The sequence below is a fragment of the Otolemur garnettii genome, unplaced genomic scaffold (genome assembly GCF_000181295.1).
Source record: "Otolemur garnettii isolate 467f Iridium unplaced genomic scaffold, OtoGar3 scaffold00285, whole genome shotgun sequence".
NCBI classification, from domain to species: Eukaryota; Metazoa; Chordata; class Mammalia; order Primates; family Galagidae; genus Otolemur; species Otolemur garnettii.
Window position 1 is genome coordinate 541,031 of NW_003852680.1, and position 14,413 is coordinate 555,443.

General features: G+C 51.9%; 2 protein-coding genes across 3 annotated transcripts in view; one reads left to right on the forward strand and one right to left on the reverse strand.

The window, feature by feature from the left end:
* The window catches only part of ARF1 (ADP ribosylation factor 1), a 16,685-nt gene extending 6,123 nt beyond the window's left edge, over window positions 1-10,562 (forward strand). Inside the window, exons 1-5 of one of the 2 annotated variants that reach the window (XM_023508869.1) lie at window positions 7,750-7,873; window positions 8,576-8,761; window positions 8,843-8,953; window positions 9,076-9,200; window positions 9,295-10,562. In XM_023508869.1, the coding sequence (XP_023364637.1) occupies window positions 8,614-8,761; window positions 8,843-8,953; window positions 9,076-9,200; window positions 9,295-9,456 (546 nt within the window). In that variant the 5' untranslated portion in view covers window positions 7,750-7,873; window positions 8,576-8,613 and the 3' untranslated portion in view covers window positions 9,457-10,562. Of the gene's footprint in view, window positions 1-7,749; window positions 7,874-8,575; window positions 8,762-8,842; window positions 8,954-9,075; window positions 9,201-9,294 lie in introns of those variants that run through there. The other variant, XM_003803193.2, reaches the window with a different exon arrangement.
* Window positions 10,563-11,074: 512 nt separating this feature from the next.
* CUNH1orf35 (chromosome unknown C1orf35 homolog) lies at window positions 11,075-13,852 on the reverse strand. Its single transcript, XM_003803192.3, has 8 exons — window positions 13,659-13,852; window positions 13,416-13,566; window positions 13,221-13,266; window positions 13,044-13,123; window positions 12,896-12,968; window positions 12,684-12,769; window positions 12,113-12,241; window positions 11,075-12,019 (listed from the first exon to the last, which is right to left on the reverse strand). Exons 1-8 carry the CDS (start codon window positions 13,750-13,752, stop codon window positions 11,887-11,889), a joined length of 792 nt encoding a protein of 263 aa, XP_003803240.1. The 5' UTR covers window positions 13,753-13,852; the 3' UTR covers window positions 11,075-11,886.
* Window positions 13,853-14,413: the final 561 nt, after the last annotated feature.

Here is a 14,413-nt window from a genome sequence, read left to right on the forward strand (position 1 = left end):
TTTTTTTTTTTTTTTTGTTCTTAGATTGAGAGGCAGCTAGGGCACACTGTGGCAGCAGCAAGGATGCATCCAGTCTGACTTTCATGTGGTGGGATATATCGCCTATAAAGTCCTAAACCTGACCTGATGTACCTATAGGGGCAAAACTTTTCTTTGTGTAGGTTTTTTTTTTTTAGCAGTTTTTGGCCAGGGCTGGGTTTGAATCCACCACCTCCAGCATATGGGGCCAGCGCCCTACTCCTTTGAGCCACAGGCACCGCCCTCTTTGTGTACTTTTAACAGACAGTCTGACTTTTACAGAAAAGCATCCACCTTGTAATTCAAGGGTGATTCTATTTTGTTCTTTTCGGACCTTAGTGAGAGTTGTTCTCTTGTTTCCAGGAGGAAAAGAGCTTAGTAGTTGCTTAGCATGCCCTTGAGGTTAGAGGAGCTGGCCCATGTGCTCCTTGGGGTGGTTCTCTGCTGCCTCCCTGGATCCTGGAGTGGTATGCCCAGTGGCAAAGCACCTGTTTTTGTCTGAGGTTGCTTTCCCTTCCCCCATTTCTTCAGGGTTGGCAGAGTGGTGGGGTTCTTCACAGTCATGTGTGCAGTATTGTCTTTAGCTGCCTTTTGGAATGCTGGAGGCAACCATTTAAAGTGAGTTGTGGGCAGCTTGTTGTGGGCCACAGTGACCCATAGCAGGTGTTGGGAGCTATGTATGGTACAGCTCTGAGCAGTGTTAGGTTGTTGAACTGGTGTGCCTAGTGTGCCAAAAACATGGTTGGGGTCAAGGTGCCTAGGCCGGGGGCAGCAAAATGGGGATGTCTCATGACAACGTCTGAGGGACTGGGTGGAAGCTGCTCCAGCTCAACAGTGGAGAGATAGTTGGGAGAAGAGGTCTGGCTGTAATTGTAATAGAAGCATTACTTGGAGAGCAGAGGATAGGGCTTTTGCCACCAACCATAGGAGGGGAGGCCCAGGTGGTACCAGCATGTATATTTCTGAGGCTTCTCTGACCCAAGGCTCTAAGGAGGACAGTGGCCTCCCAGTGCCTGAGGAGCCATCCCTGTCCCTCTCTGTGTCTCACCGGGGTGGGGCAGGATAGTAGGTGCTCGCCCCAGAGCAGGAGGGAATCTAGTGATGGTTCTTCCCCTGCCGCTGCACTTGTGCTTTCCTGTTTCCTCAGGAAGAGAGAGTCTTCACTGCTCAGAGAAAGAGATGGGGCTATGTATTTTTTAAATTTTATTTCCAAAACTGAAAGTTCCCTGACAGCAAAAATCAAGTTTTGGAGATTGGCCTTATGATTCACTTAAGGCAGGAGTAATTTTCTTTACCCTAGCAGGAAGAGGCCACAGGTCCCACCCCACCACCAGTGGCCTGAGGAGTGACTACACTCCAAGTGTTTACTTTATGACAGCACCACTAGCTATGCAATTCCAGTTTTCTTTTCCTTTGAGTAGGGTAGAAAGGGGCCTCAGGGCACTGTATCCCCAACCCCACCCTCCCATGGACAGAGCGATGTCCCCAGAAGAGCACTTGGCAGCAGCATGTCCAGGAAGTGAGCATACAACCAAGTTCACAGATTTGCTTTGCAGTGGAGATCGGAGTCCTCATCACCTCTCTTCCCAATCCTCTCTGCTCCCTGTGAAGCCTAGCCTGGCCTTGTCACATCAGGTAGCTTGGGCAGGCTTAACAGGGCACTGCAGACTCAGCCTCTGGTGGATACTAGAACCAGAGGCCTCTGCATGAGATTCAGGAAAATGCATCCCAAGCAGATGGTTGCACATCAGGCATTGGCTCAGCCTCCCCTCAGCACTGCTCCCTGAGGCTGCATTGAGCCTGTCTGTACCTGGGGAAGTGCCAAAACCCAGTCTCCAGGGCCTCCCCACCTCCCCTAGGAGTTGGGTTCCTGTCAAAAGGGCTTCAGGAACAGGGTCTTTCCTGTGGGCACCTGTCTGAGCCTGAACTACCGATTCTTTTTCCCCACAGACAGGCAGGTTGCAGTGCCTTCTAGCAGATTGGGAAGCCTGCCTGCTAGTGACCTATAGGGCCAGGCAGGGAGAGGATATGGTGTCCTCCAACTTCAGGGTATTTTATCCACTGTGCTTTTGTGTTGCAGTCATAAATCACTACAGGTTCTTCCATTCTCAGCTTGTATGGTACATTTCTATGTTGTGGGTTAGTATAAATTTGTGTTTCTAGGCTTCCGTTTTCCCAATGGGTCCTGCTGCCCTAACTGCACTTGGGGTCAGATTGAGGCCTTTCCCTGCTTTCCCTGCCAAAGGAGGAGGAGGAGGGCCGAGGCTCTGCTGCTGCTCCTTTTCCATGTGTCTGTGGTCAGAGGGGTATGCACAGCAGCAGAGGAGGCCTTGTGTTCAGTGACAAACTAGAGTTCTGTCACACAAAGCAGGACAGAGAAGACTTTGAGGACTGGCCAGTGTTTGCCATAATGCGGTGTGCAGAGAAACAGCTTTCAGAGCCTTTTGGAAATCCCTCATTATAGCTATAGTCAGAGGTCATGGAGCCACTTGGTGCTGCCTTTGGTGGTCCTGGCAGCCCCCCAAATGCTTGCATAGGGCTACATATCTGCAGATTTTAGAAGGACAAAGTGTTGGGGAAGCACTTTGAGGATGGTTACATTAAAAAAAAAAAAAGAAAAAGAACTTTAAAAATACGAGTAAAGGGGAAATACCCAGTGTAAATGTGCAGGTGGTCAGTAGAAACAGCTCTTGAGAGTTCTTATTGTGGTCCAAGCATACTGCCTATGGGTTAGGCTCACATGAATGGAACTTACTTCCAGCTGTAGGTATGTAAGCTGTTACAAGGATGTCACCTTCAATTTTAATTTAACATAGCAATTGAAACTGAATTTCACTGATTGCGCCCTCTCCCCCTGAAAATCAGCCCCAACAGGTAACGTACCTCCTTTAATTCAGAAGATGCAGTGTTGAGGACAGCAGGAATGTCAGAAGCTGGCCACCTCTTTGGCAGGGCAGCCCTTGTCTCCTGACAGGTGTGGGATCTCTGCATAGAAGGGCCTTTTAGTGACTTTTGACTTCCTGCAAAACAGCCTAAAAATTTTGTTCTGAAAAACAACACTCTCTCATTGGAACTTGCCTTCAGATGCAGGCCAGAGTAACAGAGTTCTGGAATGTTTTTGCAGTTCTTTTTTCTTACTCTTTGTGACTAAAAGTTCAGTGGACCTTATTGAGCCCGTGGACATCTTGCCTCTCTGAGCGTGAGGTGTGTCTGCCCATCCCGGATAACAGCATTATCCAGTTTTCCTCTACGTGAATTTTAGTAAGATAGTAATGAAATGCAATGTGGGACTTAATTACAGAAAAATGTCAGCCCTACAGAAATGGAGTGTTTGACTTGCAGGCAGAGTAAGGCCTAAGGCTCTGTTTGGCTAGTGTACTAGAGTCCCATATGATGTGCAAGAATCCCATTAAGTTTATGCAGATAAGAATGTGTAACCATGCCACATGTGAAAGGAACAGGCCCTCCTTTATTTATTTATTTATTTTGAGCCAGTCTCACTTTGTTGAGTGAGTGCTGAAGCATCAGCCTAGCTCACAGCAACCTCAAACTCCTGGGTTCAAGTGATCCTTCTGTTTCAGCTTCCTGACTACAGACACCCACCACAGTGCCCAGCTAATTTTTTCTATTTTTAGTAGAGATAGGGTTTTGCTCTTGCTTTTGCTTAGGCTGTTCTTTAACTTCTGAGCTCAAAGGATCTTTGCACCTCAACCTCCCAGAGTGCTAGGATTACAGACATAGCCCTTTAAATTTACATCCTCAAGTGTCACATAATAGATTGGGCTTTCACATAATTGATAGTGCCACATACATGACTGCTGGGAGGCAGTGGCTCTTTAGAAACTCTTAATATAATGTACATAATTTTCTCCAGAAAAATCTTCAGCTTTGTTAAATTTCCTCAAATTAGACATTAAAACTGAGATTATGATGTCTGCATTGCACTGTATGTAATTTATACTCAATGAACTTTAATAAAAACAAGGAAAAGAACTAGGGGTGTCACTGGCTTTCCATTTATGTTGTATGCATCTTGCTCATGAAAGCCAAGTGTATTCTCTTGGTTCAGCAGCAGAAAACAGAACCTGGGCCCTGGAGCTTATCTGAGCCAGATAATGTCCATCTCTCTGGTGATTCCTAAAAGGACAAACTGTCCCCCTTAGCCTATTCCTCTACACAGCTGTGATTTGGATGGGGGCTGTCTCTGGCTCAGGCTGTAGCACCCTCAATACTTGTAAGGGACAGCGGACAGTATTGGCAGATGGCCCAGGTAGAGGCCATGGGTGCGTCAGTTCTTTGGGGCTAAACCTGTTCAGTCACATTAATTCATTGACACAGAACGGGTGTGAACACACAAAGCTGCATTTCTCCAACCTTGTTTAGAGAGTTAGCCACTTGAGCAGAATGTCCCATTCCATGCTTTGGTTCCTGAAGGCCACCTTTACCATTGTGAGGGAAATGCCATAATCTTGGGGTGCAGGGAGGACCAAAGAAAGCCATGGTTTGCCTACTTCCTGATATGCAGGACTATTCAGACGAACCTGAAAAACAAGTTTGAGCTCATGGGGGGGTGACCAGTGGAGGAAAGGGTGACAACACCAGGGCTGAGCCTGACACAATTTGGGACCTGTGCCAAGAGGCCCTGGAAGTGACGATGGCAGTTGCTGGAGCCCTTTCTCCCACCACAGAGACATTGCTAGGGCCTGTGTGTGCTGGTGCTTGGCACCTGAGACTTCAGGCTTACCTACCCACCCTGGCTCCACCACTTAATGGCGGGGCTGGGACCACTGCTTACTGTAAGCCCTGCTGCCTGCAGGCTTCAGGGAGGTTGCCCCAACATAATGAGTTCTGGTGTATCATTGGGGGTATCAGACCCAGGGTGTGAGGAGGTGGTGGCAGAGGACACACATAGACAAAATGGGTCGTAGATGGTGCTGCGGCCATGCTACCATACACAAAGACTTGGATGTGTTCCCCACCATTGGATGTGGCTACTCTCAGACCCTGAGAGGCTGGGCATCTGTGTTGATTCCTCTGAATGACACAGCTGTCCCACACTGCTTCTGCCTGGCACCACTGGTTTTTTGCAGTTTTTGGTCAGAGCTGGGTTTGAACCTACCACCTCTGGTACGTGGGACCAGCGCCCTACTCCTTTGAGCCACAGGTTCCACCCCAGGTTCCCCTTATTTTAAGTTAACCCGGCTTCATGGTTCCCTTGGCACAGTTACTGTAGACTTGCTGTTTGCACAGCAAGGATAGGCCTTTCACACCACATACACTTGCCTCAGCTTCCTTCCATAAAACTGACAGTGTCAGGACCCCTGAGTATCATTTCCTGCTAGGCCTGATCACCACTGGCATAAGTCCAAAGGACACCTCTGTTTAGCTTGTTTCTTGGTTTTTTTCTGTGAACCACTCATTGCTTCTTTCCAGTTCCCCAGAGTTGTGATAAAAGTACATAAGTGGTATGCCCCATTCCTTGAGGTGTCCGTCACCTGTTCCACCTGGAGGAGGTGTCCATGCTGCCACCCACCCTCCATCTCCTAGACCCCTGGGGGAGCCCATAGGTTCAGAAGATCCCTGGGTTCAGAAGATATCTTTATTTTCCTCCTATGCTTGGTATTTTTGGTGGGATTAAAGGTGGAAAATCATGCTCTCAGGATTTCGAGAGCATTGCTTGGGTCCTCTTCAGCTGGCAGCAGGCCAGGGAAAGCCTTGGCACAGGCCTTTAGTCTTGGGGGGGGGGGTCTTGGGCTCCCATTTGGGCATGTTTAAGGATTTCTTATTCATAATTTTCTAAGTTCTTTATAGGGATTCTGTTGACATCTTAAGTTAGACCTCATTTTCCCTTTTATTCATGTTTTGTCTCTTTTCTGCATGCCTTCATTATGTTTTTCTTTTCTTTTTTTTTTTCCTGTTCATAGTGTCCACCAGGGCTTTCTTGTTTGTTTTATTTATTTAATTTTTTTGAGAGAGTCTTACTTTGTTTCCCTTGGTAGACTGCAATGACATCATAGCTCACAGCAACCTCAAACACTTGGGCTTAAGCGATCTTGTTACCTCAGCATCCTGAGTAGCTGGGACTACAGCCACAATGCCTGGCTCACTCTTGGGGTCTCACTTTTACACAGGGCTGGTCATGAACTCCTGAGCTCATTTAATTCACCTGCCTCAGTCTCCCAGAGTGCAAGGATTAAAGGAGTGCGCCACCATGCTCAGCTCTTTTTTTTTCTTTTCCTTCGTGATAATGCTCTGTTCTTGTTTTGTGGACCTGGTACTTTATAACTTTATAAAGCTGGCATTGTGTGTGGTTTGGATTTCTGAGATTTTTACTTGGTCAAGGGTTTTCGCTTTACGTGTTCTTCTGTCTCCTATCTTGCTTCCCTGCACCTTCTTGTTTTGTTTGGGTCCCTTACATTGGGGTTTGACTCCTATGGGGCCTCCAGGTGATCCTTTGCAGATATGGTGGGGCATATGGAATTTTAAGGTTCCAGAAGCTGAACTGGATGGAGGGGGTGTCATGTAAACAGGTTCTCAATGGCTTCTCCCCTTTACTACTGTGGACAGCACCAGCATACCCAGCCCCTGGCACAGTCCACCTTTCTCTGCCTGGTCTAGCATTGCGTTCCAGGGTCATCTCCCTCCCTTTTCTCTCTGTTGGGTTTCCTCATTGGCAGTGTTTTCAGGAGTATATTGAGACAGGCATGTATTTAGTATGCACTGTGTTCTGTGGGCATTCTTCCTCTGTGTTTAGGAACTCTGGCCATCCTCATAGAAGGGACTGCTATAATAAAAGTCTCTGTACATTTCAAAATTCTTGTGAGGTTTTTGTCATTTCTTTTTTTTTTGCAGTTTTTGGCCAGGGCTGGGTTTGAACCCTCCACTTCGGTATATGGGGCTAGCGCCCTTCTCCTTTGAGCCACAGGCGCCACCCTCTTGTGAGGTTTTTGTTATTTTTGTTTTTGTTTTGAGACAGAATCTCTCTGTTGTTCATGCTAGAATGCTGTGGCATCAGCCTAGTTCACAACAGCCTCAAACTCCTGGGTTGAAGTGATCCTCCTGCTTTAGCCTCCTGAGTAGCTGAGACTACAGGTGCCTGCCACAACACTTGGCTAATTTCTCTATTTTTAGTAGAGGCAGTCTCATTCTTGCCCAGGATGGTCTTGAACTCCTGAGTTCAAGGGATTCTTCCACCTCAGCCTACTGGAGTGCTAGGATTACAGGTGTGAGGTGCCATGCCCGGCCTGTAAGTTTTGAATAGGTAACATGGTTTGGAAACAAAAGGACAAGTATCCAAAGGGTATTGGGTCCAGCTTGATGGGGTTCTGTTGGCTACACATGGCATGTTGGCAGCATCAAATCAGCACTGGATGGCCAGTTCTAGCCCACTGAACAAGACCAGCCCATATGAGCCCATGTGGATAGCAAAAAATGCATAAGAGGAATCTCCTTGTAGTTACCATCAGACAGTTGCCCAACCATGATTCGGCCAAGAACTGCCAGGGTGCAGGAGCCCTGGGGGAGGCTGTCCTCCTGGGTGGCCTATGTCCAACAGTATCAGTCAGCATGTGGCCAAGCACCAGACCCAGTGTGCCTGATGTGAAGGAGCTTATTATACTGGCGCCTCTGTCTTGCTGCTGACCCTAACAGAGCACTACTGCAGTTTCTTTTCGAAGTTCTCTGTGTACTATTAGGTGCTAAAAGTCTCGGATTTTTTTTTTTCGATCAGTATTTGATAAAGTGACTCTTCTTTCAAAAGTATCTGGAGCATGCAAGTGCCTGGTAGCCCCCATTATCCCACCAAAGGTGTCTTCTTGCTTAGGACCCTTCTCTGCAGTCTGCCTGGTCTCTGCTGGTCAGTACAAGCTAACTTGATTGGTGTGCCTGTATTTGTGCTCTGCTGAGTGGATTCTGTGGTTACAGTGTATGGCAGACACAACGTGTGCTCTTACAGTAGTGGATTGCTAAGGGCATCCTGGGGTACCTGGCAGTGCCCAGCTGCTGCTGTGCTTCTGAGGAGGCTAGCACCACCTAAGTTCTTTCCTTTCTGGGTGACCATGGCTCAAACTGGCTGGATGAGCCCACCTACCCCAGCAAGGCCAGGCATCCTCAAAGCTCCCAGCATGAAGGGTAGAGGCTGACTCATAGTCCTGCGGCTCTGTGTGTGGGCCCTTATCCTTATGTACTGCTGTCCTGAACATGGGGAGAGTGTCGGTGGTTCTCTTTCTAGTGTACAGTTTCCATTTTGGAGTGTAGAGAGCCTGGCTTGTGTCTGGTCTCCAGGTAGTGAGCTGTCCCTCCCCAGTGTGTGTGGAGCCCAGATGCTCAGGTGTGGAGATAGGGCAACTGCTTCCTGACTCAGCCCTTTTCCCACAGCTTCCCTGCTTTTCCAGCTTGAGGTGGATGGAGGGGCCCAAGAGGCTGAGTTCTTTGTGGCTGGGAGTATAGCATATCCCTGCCCTCAAGCTTCCAGGAGGGAGGGTGGGTGGCCTGTGCTGCCCCCGGGCTTCTGCTGAGCAGCGCACAGAAACAGATGCAGAACACCTCTTTCCCCCAGGTGTCCCTGGCCAGTGTTGCTGACACCCGTCTACAAACATGGGGAACATCTTTGCCAACCTCTTCAAGGGCCTTTTTGGCAAAAAAGAAATGCGCATCCTCATGGTGGGGCTGGACGCTGCAGGGAAGACGACAATCCTGTACAAGCTGAAGCTGGGTGAGATCGTGACCACTATTCCCACCATAGGTGAGGCAGTGTGGGGCTGGTAGGGGGTAGGGCTGGAGGGGCAGGAAGAGTGAGTGGGGCCTCATTCTGCACCTCTCTCAGGCTTTAACGTGGAGACCGTGGAGTACAAGAACATCAGCTTCACTGTGTGGGATGTGGGCGGCCAGGACAAGATCCGGCCTCTGTGGCGCCACTATTTCCAGAACACACAAGGTGAGGGAAGGGGCCTCACATCCGGGCACAGAGCTCACCCTGGCATTGGCAGCTGGGGCAGTGGCCTGTGGGTGCGCTGGGTGGGCTGCACCGGGGTCAGCTTGACGCTAGCTGCTCTGCAGGCCTAATCTTCGTGGTGGACAGTAATGATCGAGAGCGTGTGAATGAGGCCCGCGAGGAGCTCATGCGGATGCTGGCTGAGGATGAGCTCAGGGACGCAGTTCTCTTGGTGTTCGCCAATAAGCAGGTAGGCTCCTGGAGCACCAAGGGGAGAGTGGGACTGGCAGGGCCCCTGCTTTCTGCCCCGGGGAGGCCCACTTGCTGACTTCTCTTTCCCCCAGGACCTGCCCAACGCCATGAATGCGGCCGAGATCACAGACAAGCTGGGGCTGCACTCCCTTCGCCACAGGAACTGGTACATTCAGGCCACCTGTGCCACCAGTGGGGATGGGCTCTATGAAGGACTAGACTGGCTGTCCAATCAGCTCCGGAACCAGAAGTGAACGCGACACCCCCCCCTCCGCCCTCCGCTTCACTTTCATGTGGCAAACGTGCGACTCTGTGGTATGAGTGCCAGAAGCTGTCTCCATGGTTTGGTCACAGTGTGCATCGCACCATGCTGTAAATGTGGCAGACGCAACCTGCAACCAGGTTTTTTATTTAATGTAAATAGTTTTTGTTTCCAATGAGGCAGTTTCTGGTACTCCTATGCAATATTACTCAGCTTTTTTTATTGTAAAAAGGAACTCACTGTTCAGTGCTGAGAGGGGTTTAGGGCTGCAGGCACCTGGCCATCAGGAGTCACTGTGGGAGCCAGGCCCTCCTATCTGGAGGGTTATGTTGAGATCTATGCTGGTGGTTGGTTTTTAACCCATACTCAGTGCATTTTTTTAAATAGCTAAAATCCAAGACAGGAACACTTGAACACACGGAAGGGAGACCCCGCCTGCTTAGTGTAGGTTTGCAGCGACAGCCTGAATGCCAGCCATTGGCTTGGCCGTTCCCCTTGGGGACGTGAGGCAGTGGCTTGTAGACCTTTGTCAATTCTGCATGGTCACCATAGAGACCCTCTGACTTGCTTGTCGCTGGGGCACCCTGCATTCCATAGCCTTGCTTGTCCCCATGCTCCCTCAGTTCCTGGGGCCTGGCTGAGAGCCCCTAGCTGTCCTCCCGCCCGCTCAGGGGACACAGGGCCCCACCCGTACATTTGGTCAGCATTCCCCGTGCTCACGCCTGCTCAGACACGGTGGGATGTCTGGGGCCTCACCAGCAGGAGTGTGGGCAAGCTGGGCATCTGGGCCCTGGCCCCAGGAGCACCCCCCATGTGTGAAGTAGCTTTTTCTCCCTCAGCCTGCAAGGGTCCGATTTGCCATCGAAAAAGATGACCTCTACTCTTTTCTCTTGTATTTTGATAAACACTGAAGAAGCTGGAGCTGTTAAATTTATCTTGGGGAAAACCTCAGAACTGGTCTATTTGGTGTCGTGGAACCTCTTACTGCTTTCAATACACGATTAGTAATCAACTGTTTTGTATACTTGTTTTCAGTTTTCATTTCGACAAACAAGCACTGTAATTATAGCTATTAGAATAAAATCTCTTAACTATTTCACGGGCTCTCCAGTGCTTCCACACTGCTGCCAATACATGTCCCACAGGAGGATATGGTGGGAGCAGGTAGCTCCATTCCAGAGAGAGCAGGTGACCTGCCCAGCTCAGCTACACACCTAATCGGTTTCATATGCCCTTCCCCCCTCCCCTGTGGGAGGGAGGGGAGAGGGTTTTCTCTCAGTAGGAACCCATGCCTGGACCTGGCTGGTCTCTTGCAGGCCCCTCTCCCCAGAGGCCCTACCTCATACATTTGCACTGGTGGGCAGGGCCACTGCCAACTCATGGGTGCTTTGCACCAACCAGGGGAGGGCCTCTCCTTGGGGTGAAGAGCAGCAGCCTGTGGGGGACATTTTGCTGGGGTGTGGCAGACCCAAGGCCTTCCACTCCTGGGCAATGTGAGGGGCTACCCAGGAAGCAGTGCCTGCTCAACCCCCTGCCCTGTATGCAAGATAATGTGATCTCCAGGTGGTCACAGGTGAGGGCAGAGATCAATGCAACACAAGCCACACCCCTCCAGGTCCTCAGGAAGCATTTAATTTTTTTAATCAGAAGCAAGAGAATACATAAGGAATCCGGCCTGATTATACAGTGCCTTTATATCATGCAGCCCAGTGGCCATGTATGCTCCAGGGCAGCTATAACCCTTCTTGGCCCAGGCAGATAGGACATGTGGCCACCCTGTGAGGAGCCAAGCTGGATTCCCATGGGCCAGCAGGGTCTTGAGGAGGTGGCCCAACTCCTACTTGAAGGGGCTGCTCCACTTTTTGGACCCTCAGCCTGCCTTTGGGTGTCTGCTGGGCCCTGACTGCACATGGGGAAGACTCCTAACTCCCCTGGACAAATTCAGGAAGGCCAGGCCCTGGGGGTCCTCCAGTTTCATAGTGGGCATCAGTACCTCCTTACAGTGACCTTGCAATGAAGTTTCCTTTTAAAATAAATTTATTTAAGTACAAAGAGTGAGTCAATATAAAGAAAAATAGAAGTGACCCTACATGGCCACAACTAAACTGGGGACGGAGTTAGGGCACAGAGGCTACAGACAGGATATGGAGTTGGGTCTCTGCTGGGACTTCCTGGGTAGGTTCACCTTTGCCTGTGGGCTGAGAACCTTCAGTGCAGGCCAGGCTGGGCCAGGACATGCTCCCCTAAGAACTTGCTGGGTTCCATGTACACCCAGGCCTTGCTACCTTGGAGGAGTTTTCATGAAGCAGGCCCCTTCTGCCTGGCTGGCATTGTTCCAAGGCCCAGCAGGCTGAGCCCAGGGCCACTCCAAGGGAATAGCCCTCACCCAAATAGGAAGGGCAAGGCAGAATGGGACAGGCACTCAGGCATCAGAGTCTCTGTCATGCCTCCTGGTGGACAGGCTCCTCCCACCATCTCCACTGTGTCCCTGCTTCCTCCTCTTGCAGCAGGGGGAGGAGGAGTCAGAGTCGTGGTGGCGGTGGTGGTGTCCAAGCCTAGAAAGACACCAGACAGGCAGAGGGGTCAGACGCTCAAGAGTGATGGAACAGTGCCCCAACCACCAAGTGGCAGAACCAGGCTAGGCCTACCGAGCAGGAGATATGGGTGAGGGGGTCTCAGCCTGCCGCCTGTGCTCCTTATCTTTCTTCTTCTCTTTCTTGTGTTTCTTCTTTTTCTTTTTCTTCTTCTCTTTCTTGCTCTTCTTGTGACCCTCAGAGCTACAAGGAGGTCACAGAATGGGCCTCAGCCCAGCGAGACTCCAGGCCTAGGCGGGTCCCCTTGGAGGAGGGGATCCCATTGCCCACTAAGAAGTCAGCTAAAACTAATGCAAAATTCAACCAAGGGGACCGCGTTTCAGGAGCTGGACAGTCACACATAGCCAAGTGGGTACCACAAAGACACAAAAAAGTCACACCACTCCCCACCTGCCTAACCTCACTCTGCTCTCCTGCCTACACCTGGGGCAGTGCCTACTATGACCCCATGTGAGGTAGACTCACCCCAAAGGCCCTCCTGCAGTGCAGCCCATAGCACTGGCTTATGCTGGGCAGCCCTCCCTGCCTTAGGACCCTCTCCTGCCAAAGGTGACGCCAAGAAACTCTCTCTCCCAGAGACAACTCAGAAGGAGGGGGAACCAGAGAACAAGGCAGGGCAGCTCACCTGGCCTCTGCCTGGTCCTCTACTCGAGGCTTCTTTCTGGTGGTGGGTGCCGAGGCTCCGGGCCCACCGCTCTCCACGCGGTGATGCTGCAGCAAAGCCATACTTTGGGGAGGGGCGTCCCCCAGGCACTCCAGGGAATGCTCCCCCCCGGGGTTCCCGCCCCCACCCCCCGCATGGGACTTCACCGCATTCTGAGTGGGCAGGAAGATTACCGTGAACACAGCAAGCCCCAGCTTGGCGGCTTCCTTATCTTCCCGGGACAGTGCCACGCGTCCCGCGGAACCACTGCGGGGACACGGAGATGAGTGCCGTCCAGCAGGGTCCCAGCCCCACCCAATACCTCCCAGGACGCGGCCATACCTGGCACTGCCTAGCCCTAGCAGCCGGTCCACGCCTTTCTCCGGGTCCCCGCTTTCCCGCTTACACACCTCCACAAAGTCCTAGGGGGCATAGGAGAAGGGCGGGTGGGCGGGAAGACCCGTCAACTAGACCCTGCCCACCCCACGCTCTCCGCCACCGCCCACTCCAGGGAGTTACCTCTTTGCTTAGGCCGGTAGGCTGCTTCTTCACATTCTTGTAGCCGCTGCCAGGGGACCAGGGCGGGCGTTAGAGTGCGAAGGACTCTCCTCGTCCTCCGCTGCCCAGTTACCTGCAACACCCCCCTCTCCACTGCAGCCCCTGGGGACCCCTCAGGTCTCCGGTTCCCCTAGTCCTTGCCCTGGGGACACTCACAGAGCGGCCAGCAGGGCCTCGCGCTCCGCCTGCCGCACGGCTGCCAGCTCCTCTTCGCGGCTTGGCCCCGCGCACGGCGCCCGGCCCTTGGCGTACCAGGTGAGGTCGCGGCCCTTCTGCCAGCGACCCACGGGCGCCATCAGCGAGTTACCTGTGGGAGAGGAATCATAAGTCCCGCGCCCGTTCCCCGCCCGCCCTCCTACGGACCCTAGACTCGGGACCCCTCCCGCTGCGCACACCTACCCAAGTAGTTCTCCCTCTGCTTGTCGGTTTTTACATCCTCCCAATTAAACTGGTCCTGTCCGCCGCGCACACCGCCTCGGCTGGAGCCGAACATGGCGCCCGGGCGGCCGCCGCCCTCGGCCAGCCACCGGCGACCCCCGACAGCCGAATCCTGATCCTGTCTGGCCCGCCTCCTCCCCCGCCGCGCGCTGTGACGTCACGCCCGCGCCGGCAGGGAGCCGTCGTACCGTCTGCAGGGACCCCGCGCGCTTGCGCGTCACCCTCACCCTTGCACTAGGCCGCTGCACACGGCTTCGGGCCGTGCGCCTGCGCACCGCGGTCCCAGGCCCAGCGCGCCCGTGCTCTGCTCGGATCCCTCCCGGGGCGGGGTCTGTGCAGTGGGAAGTCAGGGGCCATGGGTTTATGGAAAGTCAGCCTGATGGGGACAGACTGACAGACATAAAGTTTAAGGTGACCAGACATCCCGCTTTTGAACAATTTGACCTGCGTCCTGCAGCGTTTTTTAAAAAGTCCCGATTTTTGGAAAGAATGCACGACAAGCTAGGGAAGGGAGGGAGAATGGGAAGGGAATATACGGTTTTCGACTGCCGAAAAGGTTAATGTAACTCCATTTTGGAATGAAGAGGTTAATGTAACTTCATTTCGTAATGAAAAGGCTAATGTAAACTCCTTACTCCCCTCCCCTGCAAGGTCGCCCAGGTGGAATCGGTATCAGGAGGATACTGGCTCCCTCCGTCATTTCTAGGCAAGGACAA